This window comes from Silurus meridionalis, chromosome 4 (genome assembly GCF_014805685.1).
Source record: "Silurus meridionalis isolate SWU-2019-XX chromosome 4, ASM1480568v1, whole genome shotgun sequence".
Taxonomy (NCBI): Eukaryota; Metazoa; Chordata; class Actinopteri; order Siluriformes; family Siluridae; genus Silurus; species Silurus meridionalis.
Genome location: NC_060887.1, coordinates 16345349 through 16360371, shown reverse-complemented (window position 1 = coordinate 16360371; position 15023 = coordinate 16345349). Strand labels below are relative to the sequence as shown.

Below are 15023 nucleotides of genomic sequence, written 5' to 3'. Positions count from 1 at the left end.
AATATAGTCCATTGTTTATACTAGAGGTTTTATAACAATAACAATATCTGTTTCACTTAACACAAATACAGGAATCCAGTCCTTGTACAAATTGCGCAGACCAGTGTGTTCCAGAATCTTCCTTAAATATTGGCCTTTTACTGTATGTTTCCTTTTATCTGAAGTTCAATAAGCTAAAGCGTTTTTGTGTAAAATGTAAGATTTGAAGCATAGAGTTAATTCAGAAACAAGTCATGATTATTAAGGCCATTCTAGAATATTATTTGAAACAGTGCTAATAGTATTCAAACCATGTTAGTCTACACTAAGCCACAAAGGTTTCACACCCATTTGTAAAACTTAAGAGTTACAGAATTATTTAGAACAGTTTTCACTACCTTGAAAAGACAATTGACATTTATGGAAAATAAACTTTATTTAAAATAATAAAGTGGTGTAAATTCAGTGCACAACCATCATCCTTCAGGTACAGCTTTATTCTTATTTTATACATTTTTCTTAATACCCTGGAGAATCTGCTCTCATTTTCTTGTAGACTCTGTAACACTTACTTCACTTCCTCTATTATATTCTTAGCAGAGATTTCATTTTAACAACAATGTAGATCATATCTACTGAGTTGCAACACTGTGGCTTTTTACCACTGCTATTGCAGTAACATCATTTCAAATGACCAGTTGGTTACGCCTTATATAAAGACATTGGTTACGCCCAACTAAATAATATCTACTGACTCTTATTTGTAAAATCATAAAGTTGTAAATATTGGCATGGATGTGATTCAGCTGTAGAACTAGTCAGTATAACCTGACTACTGCTAGTATGATGTTGCTTTAAAACATATCAATTCAGGCACAGTATTGGCAAATAATTTGTTTATGATTGCTCAATGAAAGGGAACAGAATCTGAATAAGACTGCTGTTATAGCTAGATCACAATTATTTGTACATTTCCTGCTAAATTTACATCATTTCTTACATCCACCGATGATGTTGCCATATAATAATAAAACTTGCTTTTTAGAATTGAAAGAATAAAAGTTTAAAAATAAATAAATAAATAAATAAATAAATAAATAAATAAATAAATAAATAAATAAATAAATAATTTTCTATTATTAATTTAAAAAACGGGCTTTTTAGAATACTTTTTAGAATTACTTCTTTAGTGGGATTGTCCCCTAGATTGTAAGCGGACACAGAAAAGAAGTGTAAAATAAACAGTGGAAAATCCCAGTGCTCTTAGTAAATTGTAATAGTCAATTGAAATAATCTTAGATTGTTAATCATCCAATCAAATTAATGTTGTAGAATTGAACTGTTGTAAAATACATTGTCGAATTCTAAAATCCCTGCAGGGATATACATTCCAAAAAAATATCAGATACAAGTAAATCAAATGTGGTACTGTTAAATGGCAAATAAGAGCTTTGTATGTTTTTTTTGAAGTTGCCTAAGCATTAAGTGTTTTGATCATCTTAAACTATCCTAATATTGGTATTTCTTGATTATTGGGTAATATATAGTAATTTTCAATAAAGTTCAGTGCATTTCTTTGAAAAGATTTGATAATGTGATTTCACAGAGGACTACCACAGATAGCTGATGAAAATAATGGTATCATTATATAATATGTTGATATAAAACATTTTATTCTGTATTATTTCTGTTTGATTTCAGTTTTTATTGTATTTGTTTTACTTAAACTATGTAATTCTTGTACTTTTGTAACTTTGCCATGTAGAATCCCTCATATACAGAAATGGCATTAAATCTATACTACTACTACTTACATTTTTGCACATTTTGCTACACACATTACTGTATATTTTATATATCTAAACATAATTTGGCTAACAAATACCCAACGTTTTGAACTGCATCATTTAATAATGTCTTCAGTGAAAGCTCAAACTCACAGAAACTTACTTGACCTACATACAAACTCTCAAACACACTCACATGCAGTTAGTGCTGTAGTTTTTGCACTCCAGTTATACTAAGCCTTGATTACATTGATTGAGTCAATGTTTTTTTAATCTCTTGCTCTGTCCTTTGTTTCTTTTTTAAAATTATTATAATAATTATCTAATGTTGCTTGCTGATTGGCTGACCAATTGCCTGACCTTGTTCTCAATGATTTGATTATTATTTGGATTTCCCTTTTATCCATTTAAATATTGTTGTACCTAGAAACTTCTGCCACCAAACTGAAAACCTTGACAATAAAACCCTGCTTGACTCTAAATCTGAAAGATTGCTCTAACTGCACCTGCATCTGTCTAAACTTTTATTATATGACATATCCTGATATTCTTTATTCATGATTTGCTTTTATATTGTGTAATATTTTATATTGTGTAATATTTTGAGAACAAACAACTGTAGTTCCTCTGACAGATGAGGAAACACAGCTACCCAGTGAAACTGGAGAGAAATTAACAGAAGACTAATTACAGTATGACATGTAATTTTATTTCTCTTTGTATATGTCAGGTTCGAACCCGGGTCCCTAGAGCTAGTGGCATACAGGAAAACTCAAGAAGCCAGGGACTAGGAAACACTAAAGAAGCCAGGAGACTCGGGAAAACAGGAGAATAGGGAAAACGAGAAAACAGGAGACCCAAAGAAATCAAACAAAATAGAAAGACACTCACCAAACAGAACAACAAACAAACCCGCACAGATCCAGATTCAAATACAAACATTAAAAAGACAAATACCAAGACCAAAATAAAGACGAATATCCCAAGACCAGTATAAAGACGAATATACCACGACAAAAAATAACAAGACAAATATAATGAATCAACAAGGACCAAGGAAAAAGGGGTAACTTAAATACACAACATTAACAATGAGCAGATGATAGACAGTAAACAGTTGGCTAGGGAGTAGGGGATAAGGGAGTAAGGGATAAGGGCCCAGTGGCGGCATCTGGTGGCCAAAGAAAAACAAACAACCCAAAATATCCAGACTCTGACAGTACAAGATTATAAATACCCTTTCCTTGTTGTTTTTGCTTTTATTTACTGTAACATAGTGCAATGTTCTTGCCAAAAGATAAATAATAATATGTATTAAGTATAATATAGTGTAGTGTAGTATATTGTATAAGTTTGTTTGCTTGCACAAGTATTAACAAAAGTAACGAAAAGACAGTTGACTGCATGCAGTATTAACTGATTTATTATTATTCATTTAAGTGTTAACAAGCAAAATATTACAGTGCTGTGGCTTCAAAGTTCAGCACAAGGTATCTCAATTACACATTAATTAAAAAACATGCACCAACAGCATTCAATCATTCATGCACAAACTCATATTTGATTACACTGAAGCTTGTATTACTGTTACATTTGCATGCGGCTCTTTTTGTTTTTTGTCTAAATCCTTTAGATTACACCAAGGTAAACAATATTCTTATGGTCACATAAAATAGGCTGTGGTTGTTGACAGCAGTGAGAGGGTGAGAAGGCTGAGATGAAGGTGTACAGAGTTTGCCTGGTTCTGAGAATTTGGATTTTTGCAGTCTGGCATATTGTTGTCTGGTCCGGAATTATTTTTATTAGGTTCAAAATGCACTGGAAGGCAGTGATCCTGGATCTCATTACAAGCCAGTAGAAGATACTTCTTCTCTGGGATGACTCTTTTTACAGTGCAGTTTTTGTCCACGTACACAGTCGTGAAGGTGAATTCCTGTTTGCTGACACACAGGTCACTTTGGTTATTGAATGTTTTACCTCCTGAAGGAGAGCAGATTTCGTCCACTGGTTGTTTCTGGTTGTACGGGATAAAGGACTGAACTGGTCGATCACATGTATTCATTTTTGTAATAAAAGCTTGCCATTGGTTTTGGTCAAGGGATTGTGGGGCATCTAAATTCACATGCTTATACAGGAATTTGTTGTATGCATCAGTCCTGTTCGAATGCATGCAGGGGAAATCTGAAGAGACGGCAGCCAATTTATTAGCAAGAAGTGCCCCAAAGAAAAGAACCAAAAGAATGTAGAAATGCATTGTGGGTCTGAATTCTGAAAAATAGAATAAATATAAACTAAATTTAATTTCTTTACTGAATTTCCTTTATTCCTCCATTTATTTGTTTTATTTTGTATATACATTTATTTGAAGATTTTACCACAGTACATTACTTTCATCTCTAATGTCTGGTTTTTGAATAGCATTTTACAAATAGAATTTTCAGTAAAAAATAATAAAGTAAGATGTACATTACCAGAGTAGAATGAGATGTAGATAAAGCAGCTCCTTTTTAATAACTTTGCTGACTGACCGCTAATGTCCTCTGAGATTTGTTTGACCACTTTGCTCCTTTTACTTTCTATTTCAAAATACTGTGGACTACTTCAGGTATTATCTAAAGGGCGGGATCCTCTTATCGAAGTACAGTGTTTGCTTTTAATGAATGAACTGTAGCATTTACTGAATAACTGAAGTGTTGCTTGTGCTGTATTCATGTGTAGTTGGGAGTACGATGTGAAGCATAGACTTAATTGTGAAACCTGTGAAGTGAAGATTATTAAGGACATTCTAATAAAATCTGAATAAAAAAAAAAATGTGCCATAGAATGTTTCTAAATTATTATTAATTGTGTACACTGCACCTTTAAGGCTAATTAAGCAGCTCTAGTCATAATAATAATTAAACCATGGGAATACACACAGAGGTTTCATAATCTTATTTTTTTTAACTTATGAGTTACAGAATTTTTCAGTACAGAGTTGCCTTTACACCGAAGTGACAGTGCTCATTTATGGAAAATAAACATGCTTTATTAAAAATGTATAATGTCAATTCAGTGCACTCTAACTCAAGCTACCATCTTCATTAAGAAAGTTTATTTGTCACTTAGGCTGTAAATGTTATCCAGAATTTTATGTAGCATCATAGGAAAGACAATTCCATACTCCATCACAACAGTTCATCGTCACTTGAGCACTAACCCATGATGATAGGCACTGCTCATTGCCAACTGTGCAACTGTGCCAACACTGCAGCCACTGCACACGGTCACATGATCATGTGTCTGTCACAGTCATGACACAGTCTGTCTTCCGAGTGAAACCAAAATGTAGAAATTCTCAGAAAGTCTGTTTAAGTAACCTAATAAACATTCAATTTAATAAGAAGGAATTTACAGCCATTACCTCTGATCTAAAGATAGGATTATTGAATATTTAATCTCTCAAGTCAAAAGCACTGACTATAAAGAAAATGATTACTGACCAGGAGTTTTTATATAATGTGTTTGACAGTAACGTGGATTAAACCAAATGAATATGTAGCATTAAATGAAGCGAGTCTTCCTGGGTATAGTTACATACACCAGCCCCATCTAAATGCCAGAGAAGGCGGAGTCGCTACTATTTATAATAATAATAATAATAATAATAATAATAATAATAATAATCTAAGCATCACACACAAAAAAATAAACACACTTCGAAGTTCTTTACACCAGCATAAAATATTTAGTGTCCGAAAGCCATTAATTATTATTTATAGCCCCCTAGGGACCTTCTCTGGTTTTCTCATAGAATTTGCAGATTTCATCTCAAATATAGCTACTTCTTTAGACAAAGTAGTAATTGTTGGTGACCTTAATATTTATTTTGATAATAAATTATAATAATTATAATAAACCAAATTGAAAATATTTCAAACAGCCACCTGAGTTATAAAAAAGCTCTTAATGCTGCTAAATCAGCATATTTCTCTACTTTCATAGAAAATAACAAGCATAATCCTAGATTTTCTAGAATCCTAGAACAGGAAATAAAAAGCGCTGCACTGACATGCACACCATCAATAGGTAGTAACTTTTTAAATAATTAAGTTTTTAAACAAATAAGTTGAAAACATCAGGCAAAAAATCCAGACGATTAATATAAATCCAAATTATTTTTTTTTATAACCCTGTAGACAGCACTGTAATTATAACAGACAATCAATTACCAAGTTTTACCCTGTTCAAGAGAATGGCTTAATTTAATTAATTTCCTCATTAAAATTGTCAACCTGCATTTTCAATCCCTTGCCTACAAGTTTTTTAATATTTAATATTTGATATTTCCAGAAGTTATTTACCCTGTTTTAAAACTAATAAACTTATCCTTTAGCACTGGTTATGTACCCAAATCCTTCAAACTGCAGTTATTAACCCCCTAATTAGGAAATCTGACCTTGACCCTTGTCAGCTGTCCAACTATAGGTCAATATCAAACCTCCCCTTTAACAGTTGGTTGATGTAAATGATGAGTTCTCCACACTCTCTGAGGTCAAGTTTGGTGTTCCGCAAAGATCTGTCTTGGGCTTATTGCTTTTCTCTTTATATATGCTGCCTCTGGGTGAAATTATACATAAACATGGTATTTGCTTCCATTGCTATGATGGTGATACACAGCTGTATATTTCAGCAAAGCCAGATGAGAGAGATCAGATTCAAAATATATAAACATTAGACAGTGGATGCTTGATAACTTCCTACTTGGATGAGTTTAAGGTATTTTTACTAGGACCACATGCAGCTAGAAGTAAACTTTCTGATTACGTAGCATCTCTGGATAGTTTCTATCTTAGTGTGTACAGCAGTCAAAAACCTTGGAGTAATTTTTGAACCTAGTCTTTCCTTTGAGGCACACGTGAATAATATTACCAGGATCGCCATCTTCCACCTTAGAAATTTTGCTAAAATTAGAAGTATGATGTCGTTATAGGATGCAGAAAAATTTATAAATGCTTTTGTTACATCTAGATTAGACTACTGTAACGCTTTACTGTCTGGTGTTCAAGTAAGTGCATAAATAAGCTTCAGTTAGTTCAGAATGCAGCAGCAAGAGTCCTCACTAGATCTAGGAAATATGACCACATCACCCCAGTTTTAATCAGTCTACACTGCTCCCAAACAAATCTCAGATTGATTATAAAATACTACTACTGACATATAAAGCACTAAACGGTCTCTGAGTGAACTTCTGTACCAATATGATCCTCCATGCCTACTTAGGTCAAAAGATACAGGCTATTTGTTGGTACCTCAAATAATGAATACTTTCACACGTTAACTCAGGTTTGTTGACGGTGGTGTGGTCTCTTATCCCAGCGATCCCTCATGTCTGTGTTACCTTCTGGTTCTCCCTTTTAGTTATGCTGCCATAGCGAATCTTGCCGGAGTCCCCAACTGCACAGTGTCCTTAATTTTCATACAACAATAAGGACACATAATAAACCATATCCTTCTCTCCCTGTCACCCCTCTTCTCACTCTCACCCTCACTTTCTCTCTCTCTCTCTCTCTCTCTCTCTCTCTCTTGGTCGAGTTAAACATGCTCCTGAGGTTCCAGTGATCACTCTTTCTGCCCCTCTCCCCTCTTCAGATCTGCCCTCAGTGTTCTCTTTGATTGGAGATGACTCTGTGCAGCTGGGGATGTTTCTCATCAATAACCTGGGTATCCATGAAATTCTGGAGTAAGAATGGCAGCTTTGAGGATGGATTTGGACTGTAGTTAATGTCAACAGTCTGACACATTTACTTAGGACTACAGTTTGCATCTGTTCACCATCACTGTTCCCACAGCATTGTTTATATGCATAAAATGGATATTTGGTGCAACCCAGATGAGGATGGGTTCCCTCTTGAGTCTGGTTCCTTTCAAGGTTTCTTCCTTATGCCGTCTCTGGGAGTTTTTCTTTGTCACATTCACTACCAGCTTGCTCATCAGGGACAAACTTACACTTATAAAGAACATCTTATTCATTTTTAGCACCACATTATCTGTGTAAAGCTGCTTTGAGACAATGCTCATTATTAAAAGCGCTATAGAAATAAACTTGAATCGAATTGAATTGAATAAAAAAAAAAAAATGCTAACGAAGGTTTGTGGACCCTTCACCCTAATATCCATTTCAAAACATACAGTTGGGTTCCCCCTTTGCTGTTTTAATAACCTCTCTTCTGAGAAGGCTTATCAGAGTTTGGTGCGTGGCTGTGAGGATTTGTGCTCATTCTCCCAGAAGAGTGCACGGTTAAGAACTGATGTCGGATAAGGAGGTCTAGTGCTCATATGTTGTTCCAGTTTGTTTAAAATATGCTCAGTGCAGTTATGGTCAGGGGTTTGTGCAGAACACTTGAGGTCTTCCACTCCAACCTTGTCAAACCATTGCACAGGTGGGCTTCTTTGTTTCACTGAAGAAAAAAATCTGTCTACTTTCAACTTTGCTGATTTGTCTTTTGGGAAAGGCCATCATACTGTTTGACTGCACATTTTTTTTGCTGCAGTTACATCAAACGCCCACTGGTCGTTCATAGGACAGTACAGATGAGAGACAGAGGGCAAGACCAATCAGTGGAAATCTCTTTCCGCATTCTGTAGTAGACGAAAATGGATTATGGAAAGTATTGCGTGCACAGCCGCATATGGTCTCTCTTTCTCACACACGCACACATCTAACGGGAACATTAGATCTTAAAAACTAAACAACTGCGATTTCTCAGCTGAACTCTGTATCCTCATCGCTCAGTGCAGGAACTCGGGAATAAGGTAGAGTTTATACTAATACTTTCCTTTTCATTTTTTTTACTCTCGCTACTTGCCTGTGTTATGGCAAATTATATTGGGTTTCCAGGGGTTTCCATGCAATACAGCTAAGCCGTATAAATTCCTGGCTATATTTAGCTGCTGTTGAGCTGCGATTACATCCACAGCCACTACATATTACAAAACAAGTGGCGGGCCGTAAATTTCACACTGCGGTTAAGACAGACGCAGCTTGAAAATACACGCTCAAGCCAGCCGCACTTTTTTTTGTGTTGCGCGTCTAATCGTGAACTTACGGTATGGGTGGTGGGCGCGGTCAAATTACATGTAAAGACGCGTTTCCGTTATATAAAAAAAAAAAACCAAAAGACATACAAATATTAATGTATTGCTATGTTTTTATTAAAGCACAAATAATACAATTTCGTGTTTGTGGTATATATATATATATATATATATATATATATATATATATATATATATATATATATATATAGTGCATTTTCAATCATGTTCCATATTCATACACTCATAAAACATTTTCTTCCCACGGCTTCATAACGACGAAACCAATTATATAATTAAAACGCAATATAAATACAGACGGGTATCTCATGCAGCGAGAATGAATGCCATTACTAAAGCAAGAAACCCTATGAACATTGTGGGAGAGTTGACGGTTCAGGGAAAGGAAAAGCACTTATTTTTGAGTGATCAGTGCTAAAGTCACAAACTCGCAGGCGCATGCACACACACACACACTGGCACACCCTCTCGCTCCTCTTTATACGCTTTCCCTGATCACTGCAAGAGAGAGAACATTCATTAGTCACAATTCCCCTAAGGTGCGTCATTCCCACGCCTTCCTGCTCCCGGCCTTAGGCTTCATCAAAACACGGCGCTCGGCCAGGCTCTTGCTGCCACAAACACGATTCAACAAGTCTCCTTTTACTGCACCACAGCTGAACCGCCTGCATACATCTCTAGCAGAAGCATCTATATTGATCTCATATAAAGACATGCACTTTTTCCATGCATTAAGGTTTTCCTGGGGATTGAAATCAAGTCAAATGTGTGTGTTTTTGTGCAAAATCTGCAGTTAAAGAAAATGCAAAAGTATAAATGGTTCATGAAAAAGTTGAACTATTCATGAACTGTTTTGAACCGTTTTGGGTGTTTTTCTGCCTTCTATGGCACTTTGGAGTGGCAAAATCGCAATCTGATTGGATTAGACTTCAACCAATATAGGTTGTAAGCAACATGATGACTGCAGTAATCACAGTGATGGCTCACGGCAGACAGACAGCTTTCACCTCGGCAAATGTTGAGATGACTGAAATCGGATTTGGATAGAAACTCTAAACCAAACTTACACTCGGTTGCACTGCTACTTGTAGCAGCTCACCTGAGAGAAATGTTATTAAATGAAGAGAATAGACTATTGGGAATAATTTAATACATATTCATAGACAAAAATATTTTAAAATATACATAAGTGATTCTGATAGAAGGACCTGCTGCCCCTGACGGCCCACCACTGTATAGATGTTACCATATATTCATATCATGATCAAAACAAGTTTTTCATTTATCACATTACCATAGTAACATTGTAATTAATTTGAGACATTGTAGCTTGATTAGGTATTTAAAAAGTAGATATCACATGCAGGTGTCTGAACACATTATTATCCACATCACAGTTTCATTCTGTAGCGGTCAATCGACAAAAGAAGAATACACGAGTGGCGTTTCTGGTCTGAGGCTGATCAGTGGGACAACACTGTCCCTGTCCCTGATGCAAAGGCATCCACTTCCACGATGAATTGTTGCACACAAGCCAATGTGGACAGTTCTTTCAGCTGAGAGACTGCATAGAAAGCCTTGGTAGTCTAGACAAAGGGTATAGAAGAGAAGAGAGGTCAGTTGAATGAGAAGATGTATAATTACAGGTGAATCGTTGATAACATCTTGCAAAGCCTATGAAGGACTGTAGCTGCTTCACATTTGGGGGCTCAAATCTTCTGAGGATTTGCTTAGCACTGACAAACAAATAGTTTGGCAGTGATGTCATCTAGGAACATAGGCATTCCTTAGGTAGAGTTTGGTGAAGATGACAGAGTCAAGCACTCAGTAAAAGAGCCACAGAAAAGCAGAGGGTACAGGCTGAGTGAGGCAGAGGATCAGCAAACCGATGGTAAATCTTGAGGATCAGAATTAGTAGAACATACAATGAGTAAAATGAGATCAAACAGACATGGATTCCACAACATGTTGGAAACATTCATTTTAGATTCTGGTCTATGTTGCATCTTACAATACTTTGTGAATCTCCCGTTCTACCACATCCCAATAGTGTTCAGGTCAATTCAGATCTGGTGAAAGGGAAGGCCACTGAAGTACTCTGACCATTAACCATTAGAAGATGGTAAATTGTGGCCACGAAGGGATGCACATGGCCATCAACAATTCTTAAATAGGCTGTGGCAGTGTATGAAAAACAGCAATGTAATGTCAGGTCACAGTAAATTACTTTACTATTGGAAATGTGTATTTTGACAGTTTTTTGTTGTGTTTGATGACATTTAAAATTTCACAATATATTATAAGTTTATTATTTCATAACAATAATCAATTCTCTATTTTTTGCAGGTGTCTGTCAAAATGATGCGCCTTGCCCTGCTTGTTTTGACCACTGCTTTGTCTCTCTGCTCATCTCTGGATGTCAATGAGAAACCATGTATGCGAGCAAAGCACAACAATGCTCACGCCACCTTCCTCAAGCGGCATCTTCCTGATGGTGTGCCAAAGACATGGGACCAGAACGTGTGGAATGCACTGCTCAGGCAAATTAAGACATGTGGCAGACCCACTCAGTCCTTTTTCCATGAGAACGACAGAGAGCGTGTGAATGCAGTGTGCACCAAAGCTGGTGGAAAACAGCACTCTGACAACCTGTGCATCAGTAAGGAGAAATTCTCCTTTGTGACAGTGCGGGTGAATGTGCATGAGGGTTTGTGTGGCATTAAAAGTATTCGCAATGAGTCCAAACACATCATTCTCGGGTGCGATGAGGTTGCGGATGCGTGTCGCCCTGTTCATTTTGAAGGAAACCCGAATGATCTGATGCCCAGTAATAATCAACCTGACTGTGGAGAATCCTCAGGGTCCAACTCCAGGTTTAAAGTGGCCATGTTTGAAATCCTTCTAGTGTTCAATTTATTGGCTTTGATTTACATTTTGTGATATGACAAATGATAATGCCAGATGTTCTGAATACACACCAGTGTTAAATAAACAGTATTGGATGAACTCAGTGTTGAATAAAAGATATATAGAATTAGATGAACTGTTACAGCTTTGAATTAAGATAAATAGAGTTGCAATGGAATACACTGTGGAGCTGACTCTCACAGAGTCTTATCAAACATTTGACTTGCAAGCTGTTACACGCAAAATTAATAAATACATTTACTGAAATTAGTAATGGCTATGAAATATTATTTGCTTATCAAACACTTTTAGTCTTCAGTTTCAGTACAATATTAATTTGGTGGCAGTTAATGTGTTTAGATTTTATTGAAGTGTCTGTGGATTAAATGGTATTTTGTGGCCATAGAGTACATGACACCTCGCCCTTACACTTAGATTTATGCCATGCTAAGCATCCAGTGGTCAGTATGAGAGAATTGTACTCAAAGCACCAAATTTTTAATTTAAAATGACAAGATACTCAAATATGTATGGTCCTGTAATGCAGACAAAACATGAACATTATGAATAGGATATGTTGCTTTGCATGGTTACATGACATACAGCTGTTATCACTTAGGGTGTACTCACTTATTTTGCCAGATATTTTGACAGTAATGGCTGTATGTTGAGGAATTTTCAGAGGACATTAAATCTGTAATGCTAAACAAGTTGCACATTGAATAAAAAATATCCAAGTTTCATTTGTAATGTATTGCCCCTTCTACTAAATCTACTAAAATGGTTGCTGAAATAGTTGCTGAATTTAAACCTCATCACCTCATATATATATATATATATATATATATATATATATACACCTGACCTTTCCTGCTATATGTTACCCTGGCATGGCAATGTGCACAAAGTGACCTTCTTGAAGATATGGTTTACATGCTTTGGAGATGAAGCTCTTGAGTGGCCTGCTACAGAGCTCTAATCTCATCTTTACTGAACACCTGTGAAATGAATGTGAAAGCTGACTGCACCCCAGGTATCCTCACTTACATCAGTACCTTCCTTTTGTAATACCCTTGTGGCTGATGAACACAAATATCCATAAGCACACTCCAAAATCTAGTGGAACAGCTTCACAGAAGAGTGGAAGGAATTATAAAATTGGAACTAAATGTGGTAATCAATGCTCAGAAATAACATACCGTACTTATGACCAGGTGAAGCAATACTTTTGTCAATATAGTGTGTGTATATAAAAGGCATATTAATGTTTTGTTGTTTTTATGTGCATATTTCTGTATACACCTTAAATGGAATCTTGCTAGAAAGGCAGTGTGGCCTTTTGCTGGAATCATGAAGATCAAGTTCATTAAAGTGATTCCAAAAGGAACTGACACAACACATACAATATAATGTGATTTCACAGACGACTATCACAGATAGCTGATGAAACATGATACTGTAATACCAAATTATGGTACCTGTATTGTGTTTTCAATGAATTAACAGATTTATATAAAATCTTTTATAACTACATATGCTGCATTCTTTCAGTTTTTATTGTATTTGTTTGACTTTAACTATGTAACTTACTTTTGTAACTTTAAATTTATACTACTACTTTTTTGTAGTTTATTTTTGCAAATTTGGTACATACATCACTTTATGTTTTACATATCTAAACAGAAGATTGGTAAAAAAAAAAACCAAACCTAAAGTTTAGAACTGCATAATGTAATAATATCTCAGTGTCTGAAATACTGTAATCTGTAAGGTCTGCTGAAAGCTCATTTTTGCCAGATATTATAGGGACTTTCAGTCACACACCCTATGCAGTGTTAGTTCTGTTGTTTTTGCACTCCACTTGTACTGTCTTGATTACATTGATTCATTTCACGCTTTTGTATCTTGTTCGCTGATTGACTGATCACTTGATTATGAGATGGATTTCCCCTGTATCCGTTTTTTGATTTCATTATTGTTGTACTTAGAAACTTCTGTCATTAAAAACAAATTCCTAATGGTGATATTTCTTGATGTTTGTATAATATACAGTAATTTCCAATAAATTTCAGTCCACTTCCATAAAGAAGATTGGCCTTGTGTAATTCTTGACTGTTTGCTCTATCAAGGTCCTTCTAAAGAGGACTAATTGCAACGACATGTAATTTAATTTCTCTCTGAATAAGACTTAAAATACACTTCACTCAGTCTTTCTGCTTTTATTTATTGTTATGTAGTAGTTTCTTGCAATGATGTGGCTTCAAAGGTTATGCAAAAGATCGCAGTTACACAGTCATTAACAAACCTTCACTAATAGCATTCAATCATTTATGCACAAACTCATATTTAATTATACTGAAGCTTGTATTACTGTTATATTGGTTTTGAAATTATGGTCTTCTGCAGTCTGGCATATTGTTGTCTGGTCCAGAATGATTGTTATTAGGTTCAAAATGCACTGGAAGGCAGTGACCCTGGATCTTATTACAAGCCAGTAGAAGATACTTCTTCTCTGAGAAGACTCCTGTTACAATACAGTTGTTGTCCACGTACACAGTAGTGAAGGTGAATTCCTGTTTGCTGAAACACAGGTCACGTTGTTTATGGAATGTTTTACCTCCTGAAGTAGAACAGATATTGTCCACTGATTGTTTCTGGTTGTACGGGATAAAGGACTGAACTGGTCGATCACATGTATTTATTTTTCGAATAAAAGCTTGCCACTAGTTTTGGTCAAGGGACTGTGGGGCATCTAAATTCACATGCTTATACAGGAATTTGTTGTATGCATCAGTCCTGTTCGAAGGCATGCAGGGGAAATCTGAAGAGACGGCAGCCAATTCATTAGCAAGAGGTGCCCCAAAGAAAATAACCGAAAGAATGTCGAAATGCATTGTGGGTCTGAACTCTGAAAAATTGAATAAATAACTGGAATTAATTTCCTTTCTTGAATTTTCTTTATTCCAAAATTTAATTGTTTTATTTTGTGTATACATTTATTTGAAGAGTTTACCACAGTACATTATTTTCAGCTCTAATGTCTGGTTTTTAAATAGCATTTTACAAATAACATTTTCAGTAAAAAAATAACACAGTAAGATGTACATCACCAGAGTAGAATGAGATGTAGATGAAGCAGCTCCTTTTTAATAGCTTTGCTGACTGACCGCTGATGTCCTCTGAGATTTGTTTGACCAATTTGCTCCTTTTACTTTCTATTTCAAAATAGTGTGGACTGGTATTTTCTAAAGG

General features: G+C 35.5%; 1 protein-coding gene across 1 annotated transcript; it reads left to right on the top strand.

Moving 5' to 3' along the window:
• Positions 1-8329: 8329 nt before the first annotated feature.
• LOC124383849 lies at positions 8330-12041 on the top strand. The gene is made up of 2 exons (XM_046846182.1): positions 8330-8561; positions 11211-12041. The coding sequence occupies exon 2, from the start codon at positions 11223-11225 to the stop codon at positions 11802-11804; it is 582 nt and encodes a 193-aa protein (XP_046702138.1). The 5' UTR covers positions 8330-8561; positions 11211-11222; the 3' UTR covers positions 11805-12041.
• Positions 12042-15023: the final 2982 nt, after the last annotated feature.

Bases quoted from the DNA above. Each gene is read 5' to 3' on its own strand.
- LOC124383849 (XM_046846182.1), top strand. From the start codon at position 11,223: ATGATGCGCCTTGCCCTGCTTGTTTTGACCACTGCTTTGTCTCTCTGC.